General features: G+C 40.4%; 1 protein-coding gene across 1 annotated transcript; it reads right to left on the reverse strand.

The window, feature by feature from the left end:
- Positions 1-474: 474 nt before the first annotated feature.
- Positions 475-14635, reverse strand: LOC148355558 (GTP-binding protein REM 2-like). Its single transcript, XM_088350255.1, has 5 exons — positions 14530-14635; positions 10923-11217; positions 10769-10842; positions 8708-8885; positions 475-5279 (listed from the first exon to the last, which is right to left on the reverse strand). Exons 1-5 carry the CDS (start codon positions 14581-14583, stop codon positions 4984-4986), a joined length of 897 nt encoding a protein of 298 aa, XP_088206381.1. The 5' UTR covers positions 14584-14635; the 3' UTR covers positions 475-4983.
- Positions 14636-15571: the final 936 nt, after the last annotated feature.

Below are 15571 nucleotides of genomic sequence, written 5' to 3' on the forward strand. Positions count from 1 at the left end.
GTGGCCTATCCTGACGCACGTGTGGGTGGTGGAGGTGTTGGGGAAGCGCCAAGGAGAAAAAAGATGAGGATGAAGAATTTTTTTTTTTTTTTCATTTGTTATTTTCATATATATATATATATATATATATATATATATATATATATAAAAGCGCATAGAAAAAGAGCAGAGGAGGCAAAGAGCCGCGTGACATCACCGCCGCCAAGTGTGTTATGATGGCCGCGCGTCTCCTTGACGACTGTTACCTAGCAACACCGCCTCCGCGTGCAACGACGCGCGCTTTGGCCTCGTTCTCAATTTGATTCCTTCGCTTACTATTCAGTGGTTTCCCCCGCCGTCACCAAGGACACCAAAAGGAGAGTAAATGAATCATCAGCGTGCTATCCCTCCTCTCGGATGACTTTTTTGTTTCACAGTCAACAGTATTGCTGCACTGCCTCCCCTTGTTGTCATTGAGATGAATGAGGTAAACTATTAGACAAAAAAAGAGAGATTTTTATTTTGCGATTAGGTGTCACCACAGCAGCTTATTTACAGAAAAAAACTACAAAATGGGTAAACAGGACACATTCCATGAAGCGCACAGCTCAATTCTTCTCAACAGTCTTTTATCTTCCTTTTTCAAGTAAACAAGCTCTTTCAAAAGGAGCTTAAGCAATACATATTGCCTTAAGTTAGTTACAGTATCATAGATCATACAGCTTCTCAAACGGTTACAGTAGCTCTTGCCAATATCCAAATCGTTTTCCTATTTACTGAACACAAATAATGTGTGCATTTTAAATGTGTGTTTTATTATAACCCCAACTGATATATAACCGCAAAAGCAAGGTACAAATTCTTAATGTTTTTTGGTTATATCGTACACTCCCAGCTATAAAAAAGTCGACACGCTATATAAAGTTTTTATGATACGTAAAACACAATTAGAATGCGCTAAAATATTTTGCGCATTTGTTTTTAAACTCACAAGCAGTACTTTTTTTTTTATAAAATGGTGTTGACACTTAGACAAATAGTACTTTTTTTTTAATTTAGTCAACAAAAAAGCTATTTTTTTCAGATTGATAAAGATATTCAACTCAGTACCGGTATCAGTTTCCTATTCCATTTTGCAGCCCCAAAAATGACTCATACATAATGTAAGATAATAATAATACAGTGCATGTTAATAATTACGATAATATATTTTGGGGAATTTGTCCTTTGTAACTATAAAATGACTTAAAGATTAGCTAATACTGGTATCAACTTCCTGGGTGAGCCCTGTATTAGGCTGGTATCAGCATCAATACCTGGTATCGGTACTCACCCATCCGTTGTTATTATTGCTATTCTGTTTTACTTTTTTTTAAACTTTATCTGACTTACTGAAAAACATGTTTTTTGGGTGTATTTAAAAATAAACTACAATAGGGTGTGCACACTGTGCATTTTTTTTTATTTGCAGCTTAAACGGACATTGTGCAATATTTGACCTCTAGATGTTGATTTATTGTGTAGTGCAGGGGTCAGGAACCTTTTTGACCCAAAGAGCCATAAAAGAAAAAATGTTTTAAAAAGAAACTGAGAGAGCCACATCATATATTTTCAGACAAAAGTCAATGAGTGACGGGGTACGTCATTTTCAAAGTTATTTTGATTTTACGTTGCTTTTGAACATGGGTGCCAAGAACAACGGCAATGGGGGGAAGGATAAGAGGAAAACAGTGACGGTCGCACTTAAGAAAAATAGTGCAAAAGAGGAAAAAGCATTTGACAATGGTCAGGTTTCTTATTAAAGGAGAAGGGGGAGGCTAAGCAGTAACCTTCCCACACCCATTCCTGTATGCCATCATACCATTGTTCAAAGTTATGTAACCGATACAAAATAGTTTATATTTCTTCTTTTTTACGTTTATTACTTATTATGTACACGCTTAAATGTTGCTAAGATACACCTTTTCCTAATATTTTAGGTATTTTTTACGGGTGGAACGGATTAAAATAATTAGCATTGTTTCCTATGGGAATTTTTTTTTCGGTACTCAACCAAATCGTTACTCAACCAACAACCAGGAACGCATTATGGTTGAGGACCGAGGTAAAAACTGTATTTTAAGAAATGCAGGTTCATCATATAAATGTATTTTTGCTTTTCATTGAAATCAATAGTTTTTTTAAATGAGTGAAGTTCTTTTTTTTCTTCACCAATAGGACACGCTGAAAAAAAAACAGTCCGTTAAATAAACAATTGATTAGAGAAGTAAAACAAGGTGCTCCTCATAAACTCGAGATGAAGTTTAAAAGTGAATTAAATTAGTAATTTTCAAAACAAGTAGATAACATAGTCAAAATATATTTCATCTTGTTCAATTATATTTCTCGTTACCAAGAAAAAGTAATTATTCACAGCCTATATCATTAATTACATAGAGAATATACACTCACCGGCCTCTTTATTAGGTACACCATGCCAGAAACGGGTTGCACCCCTTTCTGCCTTCAGAACTGCCTCAATTCTTCGTGGCATAGATTCAACAAGGTGCTGGAAGCATTCCTAAGCGAGTTTGGTCCATATTAACATGATGGCATTACACAGTTGGCACAGATTTGTCGCACACACATCCATGATGCGAATTTTGAGTTCCACCTCATCCCAAAGATGCTCTATTGGATTGAGATCTGGAGACTGTCGAGTACCAGGATATCAAAGCAATTTCCTTAGATGGTTCCAGCTTTATGAAATGCCCCTTTATCCTGCTGAAAGTAGCCATCAGAGGTTGGGTACATTGTGGTCATAAAGGGATGGACATGATCAGCAACAATACTCAGGTAGGCTGTGGCATTCCATCAATGCTCAATTGGTACCAAGCGGCCCAAAGAGTGCCAAGAAAATATTCCCCACACCATTATACCACCACCACCAGCCTGAACCTTTGATACATGGCAGGATGGATCCACGCATTCATGTTGTTGACGCCAAATTCTGACCCTACCAATGTCGCAGCTGAAATTGAGACTCATCAGACCAGGCAACATTTTTCCAATCTATGTCCAATTTCGATGAGCTTGTACAAATTGTAGCCTTAGTTTCCTGTTCTTAGCTGAAAGGAGTGGCACCCGGCGTCAATTTCTGCTGCTGTAGCCCATCTGCCTCAAAGTTTGACGTTCTGTGCATTCAGAGATGCTCTTCTGCCTACCTTGGTTGTAACAGGTAGTTATTTGAGGCATTGTTGCCTTTCTATCAGCTCCAACCAGTCTAGCCATTCTCCTCTGACCTCTAGCATCCACAAGACATTTAACCACAGAACTGCTGCTCACTGGATATTGTTTTCTCTTTCAGAGCATTCTCTGTAAACCCTAGAGATGGTTGTGCATGAACATCCCAGTAGATCAACATTTACTGAGATACTCAGACCAGCATTTCTGGCACCAACAACCATGCCACAATCGAAGTCACTCAAATCACCTTTCTTTCCCATACTGATGCTCGCTTTAAACTGTTGGGGATGGTCTTGACCAGTGTTCCCTCTAAGCTGCGCGCGTGCGCAATTGCGCACTGCTCTCACATTCTTGGCGCACAAGAACATCTAGCCATCGCATAAAATTGAGGGCTCAAAATTACTTATTAAGAAGCGACTTAAGTCAAAGTAACAGTGCATGAAGGTAAAAATACACGGGTTCCCCTGACATTGTGTCCTAAATGCGGTAGTTTGAAGTCGAACGAAGTTGAGTAAAGTTAGTATAGTATGTCGAGAACCGGCTTCTTCGGCTTGGCTCACTAAAAAGGTCCTAAACGGCTCTTCAGGTTGTTTTTGCTTCTTTAATCCCAACATGACCAAATATTAAGTAAAATTATGCACAAAATGACTTAAAGGAAGGGGGGAATAGAACCAAAAAGAAAAAAAATACCAAAATGAAAAAGTAGTGAAAAGCTGAGAAAAAAGAAAAAAAAGAGAAAAAAAGAAGGAAAAATTTAGAAAAAAGCCAGAAAAAAAGAAAAGAAATGTAGGAAAAAAGCAAATAGAGAACAACAAGAAAAAAGTAACAGCTCAGAAAAAATAAACACAATGAGATTTTTTTTAAAGGAATTTAAAAAAAAAAGTAGAAAAAAACACCAAAAAAAATAATAAAAAGTTTGTGTTGCATTCAAATAATTTCCAATTATATCAAGTGAATCGTGTTGCCAACATTGTACTTCCACTAAAAAATGTGATTAAGTACAGTTCTGTATCTTACAACCGACTAAATAAGCCCCCAAAAATGTTAATATTATGCGACAAAATATATCAGGAAATAAAAAGAAATGGATATCTTGTGAAAGAATTGTAAGAACAAACAGGCCGTTGTAGGCCGTACAACCTTTGCAATAGTACATGAGTCAATTCATTTAAAAGAGAAAAATAATTTTGCATTGCCAGAAACTCAGCAAAATGTTAATTATCTTGCCACACTTGGGATTATGGTTGCTCACTGTTGTTTCAAGCGCTGCTCACTGACTTTGTATGAACGCTCAGACCCGTGGAAAATTAGAGGGAACATTGGTCTTGACCATGTCTAAATGCTTAAATGCACTGAGTTGTCGCCATGTGGCTGTGAACGAGTAGTTGGACAGGTGTACCTAATAAAGTGGCCGGTAAGTGAACATTACATTAGAGAATATATTTTTGGGTTCGTGAGAAAAAAAACAACAGCGACTAGATGACGGAGGTGCTGTATCTGAGTCAGATCAGGAGGCTTCTCCTGCTACTGGAAACCGTGGATGCCAGTACTTTTTCATGTGAGGGAGCAAACCCCCACCCCAAAAAAGGGCCTGGAGAGGGAAGGGTGCCTCCAGGCTGTACTTGCCCAAGACACGCCACATGAAGTGGTAGCCCGACGACCCGTGTGGTTAAGGGATTTGTGAACGTGAATTCACAAAAACTTGTCATTTGAACAGAGGTGTGCAGACTTATGACATCAACTTCAAGCGGTTTCACTGTGATAACCTGCCCTGAGCAATCACAGAGCCCCCAGATCATGGCAGGAGCGCGATTTCTGCCGCAAGAATCGTCCGGCGTCACCTCGTTCACGTTGGTAGCGGGGAACCAAACTGGACAGGAAACGCTTGGCGCGGGTGGTGATGCTCTCCCGCGGTCCCCCGAGACTCATGTCCTCCGGGCCGGCTCCTGGGGGCCACAGTGGCTGGCCCCGCGCCAGACGCACAACGCTCTCAAGGAGCTCCGGGGTCCCGTGATCCAGGGAGGCTGAAATCTCCAGGTAGTGGCAGTTGAAGAGGGTGGCGCTTGAAGCTGCCTCTGAGGGGGATGCACAAATTCAGTCATTTTTAAAGGGACGGTGTGTAATATTTAGTGCCTCCCAGTGGTATAAAAACACTTCAATTCAGTAAAAAAAAAACCTTGATTTGATTGCTAGGCAAAAAAATGCATGAACTATTATGCCAGCGTTAATTTTTAGAAAAAACAAATCACGGGTTGAAAATGTGCATTTCTATTATACAGTGGAATCCCTACCTAGAGTTAGCCGCCATGCTTGCCTGGGATCTTGCTTCTACGCTGTGCTCTGTGGCACTGGGTTTCGCTTGCATTGGACAACAGTGTCATATAGCGCTCGAATATTCATACCTGTCAACCTGTTCGTTTTTGCCGTACAAAGTACGTTTATTATGTATTTAAAGACGTGTACGACGTACAAGGAAAACTGTATGGAAAAACGCAAATTTGTCAAATATGGGTACCATCCGGTATACACCGACGATCACGAAACGGCAAATCAATCTAGTCAAACGAGTTCACCGCGGTAGCCTCTATCTCGGTATCGTTTTTTTGTTGCAAATGAAGAGAGCGGTTTGATGCTACTGTGCGCATGCGTCTGCCGCCTGGGGATTTCCCATCATGCATCATTCCGGGGTAGTTGTGCAGTGAAAGGAAGTCCGTCTTTTTTTAGAGAATCGGCTTTTTCGGCTCAACTCATTAAAGAGAGCCGGCTCTCAAACGGCTCACTTGCTTTGATGCATTATATTACAAATTATTATGTTGTAAAGTATAAAATGAGAAAATGAATAAAAACAGGTTTGTGGTTATCCCTTCAATCAGTATATTACCAACAATAATTTAATGCAGAAAATGAATTAATAATTTGAATAAGAAAATTCTACTTAATTATATTTGCATGAATTTTTTCCTTCTACTGTGAACGTCCAAGCTCAGGTTAGTTTTTCCTCAACATATGTAAACCATTATGTTTTATTTAAGGAAATTAAGTATTGATTAAGGTTCAAACAATTGTTTGCCCTTTATGCTATTGTCTCGTTCATTGTTGCTCATTTGGGGTTTTTCAAACAAATAAATATGATATAATTTAAGATTATTTAGTGTTACACCTTCTTAAAAACTGCTTTTCGTGTAATTAAAATCACACTTGACCTTTTTAACTTTTTTTTTTCATTTATTTTATCTCAGAATAAGATAAAACAAAAAACGAACAACTGCACACTTTTTTTAGTGGTTGATTGGATTCCAAACATTTGTTACAGTACAGGTAAATCATTATCACATTGTGTTTAGAAAGACAGTGTGTATTATTTAGCGCCCCCTAGAGGAAAATAAATATTTTGATTTGAATGATAAGCAAAAATACATAAAATATTATAAACATGCATTTTTTTCAAATACTCGTAGGGCTATAAATCTTAATTTTATATAAGATGAGGCTCACCGAGAGAGATCTGATATGATTGTCTGCCATCTTGCTGCTACAGGTAACCCCCAAAATACAAATACCTCACAAAAGGCTGTGCAAAAAACGACAATTTTTTTTTTTTATTGTTTGGTCACTTTGAGTCTCTGTATTTTGTATTCTTCCTTATGCCTTTCAGCACTCTTTTTCTTTGCACTACATGATACAGCAATACCTGGTGGTTAAATATTGCACAGTTTCCCTTTAAGTTGTACAACAATAATAAAAAAAAGAAGATGTTAAACGATTCCATTTGTGGGCACACCCTCTTCCCAAAATCTTTTATGCCATTACAAACATTTTAAAAACAAAAATTTCATATTTTTCCCAGGGAAGCAGATATGAGCAAGAACAGTAAAAAAACAAAAAAACAAAAAAAACATTCATTATAATTTGAAATCAGCTGACTAATTGCTTTGACCGCTAAATATCACAATTGACCCAAAAACATTTCCAATACAAATAATATATGTTAAACATGACAATGTAATGGTTAGTTTGTATATAGAATAGAATAGAATAGAATAGAATAGAATAGAATAGAATAGAATAGAATAGAATAGAATAGAATAGAATAGAATAGAATAGAATAGAAGAATATTCCATAATCACAGATTGAAGGTTGTGAAGAATGGCCCAAGGTTGCATGTCCCATCGAGCATCAATGGCAATAAATACTACTCTACTCTACTCTACTCTACTCTACTCTACTCTACTCTACTCTACTCTACTCTACTCTACTCTACTCTACTCTACTCTACTCTACTCGATTATCACAGGCTGCTTTAAGGTTGTGAGGAATGGCCCAATGAGCATATATGACAAGAAAGACCTATTCCATTCTATTCTATTCTATTCTATTCTATTCTATTCTATTCTATTCTATTCTATTCTATTCTATTCTATTCTATTCTATTCTATTCTATTCTACAGTAATCCCTCTGTTATTGCGGTTGATGGGGACCAAAACCAACCGCGAAAAGTGAAAATCCGCGAAGTAGCGACGCCCCTTCCAAAATGCTTAAAAAAAAATATGTATAGTATTTAATTTTCTTAAAATTATTTTATTTTATTATTATTATTTTTAGACCTGCGAAGCTCTGAACCCGCGAACGTGGAACCACGAAGTAGCGACGCCCCTTCAAAAATGCTTAAAAAATATATTTTATTTTATTATTATTCTTTTTTAAAATTATTTTATTTTATTATTATTATTTTTTAGACCTGCGAAGCTCTGAACCCGCAAACGTGGAACCACGAAGTAGCGACGCCCCTTCAAAAATGCTTAAAAAAAATAAAATAATAATCATCATTTTTTTAAAAATTATTTTATTTTATTATAATTATTTTTTAGACCCGCGAAGCTCTGAACCCGCGAACGTTGAACCGCGAAGTAGCGAGGTCCCACTGTATTCTATTCTATTCTATTCTATTCTATTCTATTCTATTCTATTCTCATCTCATCTCATTGGCCGTACCGCTTATCCTCATTAGGGTCGCGGGGGGGCTGGAGCCCATCTCCGGGCAATGGGCAGGGGACACCCTCAACTGGTTGCCAGCCAATCGCAGGGCACACAGGGACAGACAACTCATTCGCTCATTCACACCTAGGTACAATTTGGACCGGCCAATTCACCTGAAATGCATGATTTTGGAATGTGGGAGGAAACCGGAGTGCCCGGAGGAAACCCACGCAAGCACGGGGAGAACATACAAACTCTGCACAGGAAGTCTGGAGCTGGATTTGAACCCACGACAGGTTCCCATGACATGAACTGTGCCGCACAAGCGCTAACCACTGCGTCGCCGTGCTGCCCCTCTATTCTATTCTATTCTATTCTATCATAACAGACTGCTGCACAGGAACTCCTTTTATTTTTAGTCACATTTGTTAGTCTTGCCCAAAAGTGAGACAGCCCACTTCGCCTCCCCTTTCCACCATCCACATTACCAGCAGCAATACTTTTACACCGGGCGATGCACTGACCTTGAGAAGTGACCTCGCGGGAACGGACCAGGTCGCTTTTATTACCGACCAGGATGATGGGCGTCTGCGGCTGCATCTCTCGCAGGAGGAGGCGCAGTTGTGCCGTGCGGTGGAAACTGCGCCGGTCGGTGACCGAGAAGACAAGAACGCACACTTCGCAGCGCAGAGCCGACAGGTCCTGACAACAAACACACAAACGGGGCAAGATGGATGCATCCCATTATAGAAACACACAACATCATGATTGGTGTTGGTTGTGCAGTCCTCCCACGGGAATTCGACACCTTTATGCAATCATTGGCACATCTGTGGGCAGCCCACAAACACACACTCGCACACACCTGAGTCGTGTCAGGGGGAAAGGAGATTCTGCAAAACAAACATAATGAGCCTGCCGGCTTGTCACGATGCGCTCATTGTTTTGATCCCTGCAGAAGTATAGAGGACAGACCTTGCCATATGTAGAAATGAATCTATATATAAATGAGTACCGAATTTTCCGCACGATAAGGCGCACCTAAAAGCCTTTATTTTTTTCAAAAGCTGACCATGCGCCTTATAATACAGTGCGCCTTATATATGGATCAATATTAAGTCGCAAAGTCTTGCAACGAAGGCAACCAGCCGCTGACTAGATTTTCCCTCGAAGGCAAAGTAGTCCGCGATGTATGCTGGGATTTATATACCGGCGTTTCATTTCCTAACCAATGTGTCAATCATCATTTGAATCAGTCACTATTGGCTAAAGTTATTCGGAGGAAAAGGGGGCGGATCCTTTTTATCATTTACAGGCTCGCATAGGCTAAAGGCGCGAAACAAAGCCTGCAATTAGCCGAAAAAGATGAATGTGAATCACACGTTGGGTTGCACTACGGCGTAGAGAAAACATTCTTTACTATTCTGTATTTGTAAATATTTTACTCTCCTGGATTTACTACACTCACGGTTGTAAGAAGACCATGGTTACGTATCATTATTGAACGTGATGGCTGCAAGAGAACTTAGGTGAGCTATGCGGCTTTAAATTTTCCCGGTATCTTGTTTTAGAACGATCTTGATGTTTCTGTGATGAGTCTATTTTTAAACTCAATTCAATTCAAAGTGTTTATTGTCATATGCACAATAAAGAACCCCGTTTCCCTGCACAATAAAATTCTTACTTTGCTGTCCACACAGTTGCCAGCAAAAAATAAAATGGAAACTAAGAAATGTTTGGCATTTCTTGAATCCCAAGACTTTAACCTTCCGAATGATATTTGGAACGATGCATTTGAGCGATTGGTGACATCATACAGACACTGTTTCCGTACATGTCTGAGACACGTATTTGCTTCTTTGCAAGTGTTCGGAATGTTAAGGGGGTAATAAGTTTGACTGAACTATCTGACTGTTTTGTCGACGTTCCCATTGTAGCGCCTTATAATCCGGTGCGCCTTATGTTCGGAAAATATAGGAGCAAAAATTATTTTTTGGTGGTGCGCCCTATAACCCGGTGAGCCTTAAAGTGCGGAAAATACGGTACCTACTGAAGGATTTTATACATTTTACTATGGGGGATTTTATACGATTGAATACAGGTTACATTTATTGAGTGCAATGATGATTTTCACCGGGTAGGCTGAAATTCAATGACAGGTCACGCTGATCCAAATTCAGAATGTTTTGGCTGGGGAATTTTGATAACAGAACTCTGACGCATTACGGCATGCATTGTTTGGAGAAGTTGTTTTGATAAGCGCTTTGCTGTTATTTATTCAGACCTCGGGACGCTCTTCTCCGAGGTCGTGGGACCACGTGGGGGAAACCCAAGCAAGCATGGGGAGAACATGCAAAACTCCACACTGGAAGCTGTGGTAGCTGGATTTGAAGCCATGACCTCAGAACTGTACCTAGGACGAGCTAGCCACTTAGGTCCCCTGCCTCCCCTAAACTAATATAACCATTTAAAATATTTTTAATTTCATATTTCCAAGATGACAAGTGAGGCTGTGCCTCACCTGCCTCCCATGACTGGACGTCACTGATAAGTATGTATGAGAACAAAGAGTGTGTTTGTCTTACATGTCTCCAGTTGTCATAGACAAGGATGGTGCTCTCCTCATCATCAACGGTGACGGTGGTCACGTGTCCGTCCCCTGAAGACCGCCAGAGTGCAGGTTAACCCCTGAGGAGCACAAAAGCACTCCCCCGCCCAACCAGCTTTAAAAAAACAAACCGTCAGAATCCACAGACGCCGTCCAGTCGGTGTCCCCCGCCAAGGCCCAGGCCAGGGACGACTTTCCAACGCCGTTCTGCCCGAGCAAGGCTATCCTCAGGGGCCCGTCCGGCCTGATGTCGGCCGGGGCGGGGCTGTGGCTGACTGGCGGGGAGATGCCGGTGGCGCAGGCTGCTTCCGACGACCAGTCGCCCTCTTCATGCACGGCTTCCTCCCGCCTCAGCTGGTGCTTGATGGGTAGAGGCGTGCTCCCCCGACGCACAGTTGGCGTGCTGGACAAGGTCATGGCATCGTGCTGAAACGTATTTTACAAGTTTGGCAAGGAATTGTTTTGGTAACCCGAGTGGCTGTTCAAAGCTCAATCCTCCTTACGGACTAAAGGATTTTATACATTTGACTATAAGTGTCAGACAGGACAAAAGGAAGACTGAGATCACTTGCGCTCGTTTCTTGGTTTTATTGAAAGGAAGGAAATGACAAGGTGGGATTCTTCGATCCGTTGGATGGCGGATTGACGGAACTTGACAGGCGGGTGAAGGCTTGGCGGGAATGGTCGCGGACAGGCGTAATCGTAGTGTTGTTGGCCGGGCTGGAGAAGAAGGGCGTCGTAGTATTCGGAAAAGAGTTCAGGAGTCAGACGGGCAAGGCAGGTCGTAGGCAATAACAGAAACGGGTCGGCAACGGAGATCAATCAGAAGAAAACAGGGAGCAGGCAAAGAGTCAGAGGTACGGGCTTACTGAGCTGAAGGCAACAGGTAGCGTGAGTACAATCAGACAAAGTGTTACCGGAAGCTGGGGATTTAAATGTACAGGGTGCACCAATCAGCTGTCCTGGCTGTTGGCGACAAATCCTGAACACTGGTGTTCCCGATCCGGGTGATTGTGACAATAAGGGATTTTATACGATTGAATACAAGTTACATTTATTGAGTGCAATGAAGATTTTCACTCAGTGGGCTTCAGGTCACGCTGTTCCAAATGCAGAATGTTTTGGCTGGGGAATTTTGATAACAGGTCTCTGACGGGGGACGGCAGGCGATGTTTGGAGAACAAGGCCCTGATGACGTAAAAACGCTCTGTGTTGTTTTGTTTGATTCCAGACATCGCGACGCTCTTACAATATCAACAACAAATTCTTTCACATGCGCAAAATCCTATCAAATTTAAACTTTGCGGTTTTAGTGTGTATAACGAGTTACGTCTCGTAGAAACCTACCTGCCTCAGTTGTATAAAATGCTGGTCAACTATTAGTTTGAGTCACAGCATCCCGAAAAGAAAAATATGCTATTGGCTGAACTACCTCCCACAATGCCTTTCTCAGGTGCCTTATAAAGACACACTTCTATTCTATAGCATATGAATGACCCATATTTCATGTTGACAGTATCTGTGTATTATTTGTTATTGCAACATCGGTTGCAGCCTGGTCATCCTAGAAGGGGGATTACTTCATGTGAGGTCCCTTCTCAAGGTTTCTTCATTTTCCTCATGTTAAAGTTTTTGAGTTTTTCCTTGCCCTCATATAGGTTCTAGATGATGGGATGGTGTAATGATAGTCTGTAGTTTGCAATAATCGGTGGTCTGTGTAGCCCTTTGAGACTCCTTGTGATTAAGGGCTATACAAATAAACATGACTTGACTTGATTGTGGTCGCAGGGGCACCGTTTCCTGTGGTGTATCTTGGGCAAGTACAACCTGGTGGCACCCATCCCTCTCCAGGCCAACATATGCTTCCACCTGGTCTTGACATGGAGACCTTTCGTTTTTTAGGCAAATCTGCTAACCACTGCGCTAAGAATACAACCCTCAAGAAAGTAATCATCTGAAAATGTATACATCAATAATCAGGCTCATTTTAAAATGGTTCTAAAGATGTCTTTTTGAAAAGCAGAAACAGTGACAATCTTTAAAAACTAGGTTAGTGGCAAAAATGGGAATTACATGCTACATAAACACATCTCCAGGTTTCTCATGGGTTTGAAGTCCATCCATTTCCATACGGTGCCTTTTAAAAAATATTGTAAAGACCATCTCGTTGTCATTTAAAAACATTACTTAGTATTTTGAGGTTTCATTTGTTTGGTTGAATAATCCACACTCGTTCACTATAGTGGTCTTTTTAAACCTTTGTGCCGTGAGACCTTGTCTAGTGTGCCGCAGGAAATTGACCAATTTTATCTTGGCAAAAAGTACGCCATTGTTCAGTATCGTTGCTTTCTTCTAGTGTTCAGCTGAGTAAACGTAACAATTTTCCATATCAGTAAGTGGTAGCATATTACTACTTTATTTCTGTTTATACACTACATCTGCTATTGAGATAGTACAGCTAAATATGTTTAATAACCTCTATTTGGTCTGAGGTAGCTGTTTAAGATTGCACAGATGAAATAAGAATTAATGAGATGAATTAAAGTAAATATCTTGTGCATATTTTTGCTGATTTCAATTATGAAAAAAACAAAACAAAGAAAACATGACCAAACACAGCAGGTAATTTATGTTCGTTTCATGTATTCATACCTGTCAACCTGTACGTTTTTGCCGTATAAAGTACGTTTTTTATGCATTTTAAGACGTGTAAGACGTACAAGGAAATCTGTACGGAAAAACAAATTTGTCAATTATGGGTACCATCCGGTATACACCGACTATCACGAAAATGGCAAATCAATTAAGTCAAACGAGTTCGCCGCGGAAGCCTCTCTCTCGGTATGTTTTTTTTTCGTTGCAAACAACAAACAAAGCGAGCGGTTTGATGTAGTGAAAGGACGTCCGTCTCTTTTTAGAGAACCGGCTTTTTTGCCTCAACTCATTAAAGAGAGCCGGCTCTCAAACAGCTCACTTGCTTTGATGCATTATAAATGATTATGTTGTATGAAGAAGTTAAGAAAAAAAGGAAATATAAAATGAGAAAATGAAAAAAGACAGGTTTGTGGTTATCCTTTTAATCAGTATATTACCAACAATAATTTAATGCAGAAAATGAATTCATAATTTGAATAAGAAAATTATAAATTATATTTGCATGTTTTTTTTCCTTCTACAGTGAACCTCCAAGCTACTTAATTTTTCAACTTTTTTTATAATAAACCTCATTCATGTCGAGCAACTCAGTATCTCACGACAAAATGTTAATTAACAATATATATGATATAACGAGACACATGTACAATATAACATGTTAAACTACATAAATAAACACGTTTGAAAAAAAAAATGGTGTAAGATTATTTTGTAAGGGAAAATACGACATTTTGTAAGGGCATGGAGCCGTGGAGGTTGACAGGTATGTGTATTAGTTTTGCTTTTTTTAAGAAAACCCAAACAAAAATGTATTAAAAAACGATATTGTGCATCGAGATTTTGTATGAACAAAGTGTCTCCTGGCACAAAAAAAGGTTGGTAAACAGTACATTGTTCTACAAATATTTTTTAGCAGTGTATTTATAGGAAAGGGTTTTTTTCTTTCCTGGCAATTAAATACCTTATAACTTGTAATGGTGGTCAAGGTTAAATAAACTAACGAGAGAGCGAAATAATAGGAAGTCACACAATATTTAATTCTATACAAAACGACCTTTTTAGTAACAAACTAGGTCGATGTACCTTGAGGGGGTCCTCCTCGGTCTTGAGTACGTCTTGGGGCGCATCTGTCGGCATCTGCAAGCTGAGACACGACGCTGGATGAGGACGAGGGCAAGGATGGGGACACTCGGAGTAAAAAAAGACACGTTCCGAAGGAAGTCCCCTCCCGGATCTCCCCTAACCGCCTCTCCTTCCCTCGCCCACTAATTTCTTTCTTGCCCACTCACTCACTCGCTCGCTCGCTCACTCACTCACTCACTCACTCACTCACTCACTCACTCACTCACTCACTCACTCACTCACTCACTCACTCACTCACTCACTCACTCACTCACTCACTCACTCACGGAACACCTGAACAATGCTTACCTGGCACGACACGCAGATCTCCGCAAAGAGAAAAGCGCTCTCTCTCTCACTCTCTCTCTCTTTCTCTCTCTCTCTCTCTCTCTCTCTCTCTCTCTCTCTCTCTCTCTCTCTCTCTCTCTCTCTCTCTCTCTCTCTCTCTCTCTGTCTTTCTCTTTCTTTCTTTCTCTCTGTCTCTCTCTTTTATCATCTCTCTCTCTCTCTCTCTCTCTCTCTCTCTATCGTTCTTTCTTTCTCTCTCTCACTCTCTTTCTTTCTTTCTTTCTCTTTCTCTCACTCTCTCTCTTTCTTTCTCTCTCTCTCTCTCACTCTCTCTTTTTCTCTCTTTCTCTCTCTCTCTCTCTCTCTCTCTCTCTCTCTGTCTTTCTCTCTCTCTCTCTTTCTCTCTCTGTCTTTCTCTCTCTCTCTCTCTCTCTCTCTCTCTCTCTCTCTCTCTCTTTCTTTATCTCTCTCTCTCTTTTTCTCTCTCTCTCACTCTCTCTCTTTCTCTCTCTCTCTCTCTCTCTCTTACTCTCTCTCTCTCTCCCTTTCTCTCTCTCTCTCTCACTCATTTTCTCTATCCCCCTCTCTCTCTCTTCCCCCCTCTCACTGGTTGACCTTTAGTGTCAATACCTGCAGGTAACCGCTAGAGAGCAGCAAAGCTCAATGTCTTCACGATTAATATGTTCAGGGTTGGGTAGGGTTACTTTTTCTGGAT

Source organism: Urocampus carinirostris, chromosome 12, assembly GCF_059441175.1.
Source record: "Urocampus carinirostris isolate Australia breed hairy pipefish chromosome 12, RoL_Ucar_1.0, whole genome shotgun sequence".
Lineage (NCBI taxonomy): Eukaryota > Metazoa > Chordata > Actinopteri > Syngnathiformes > Syngnathidae > Urocampus > Urocampus carinirostris.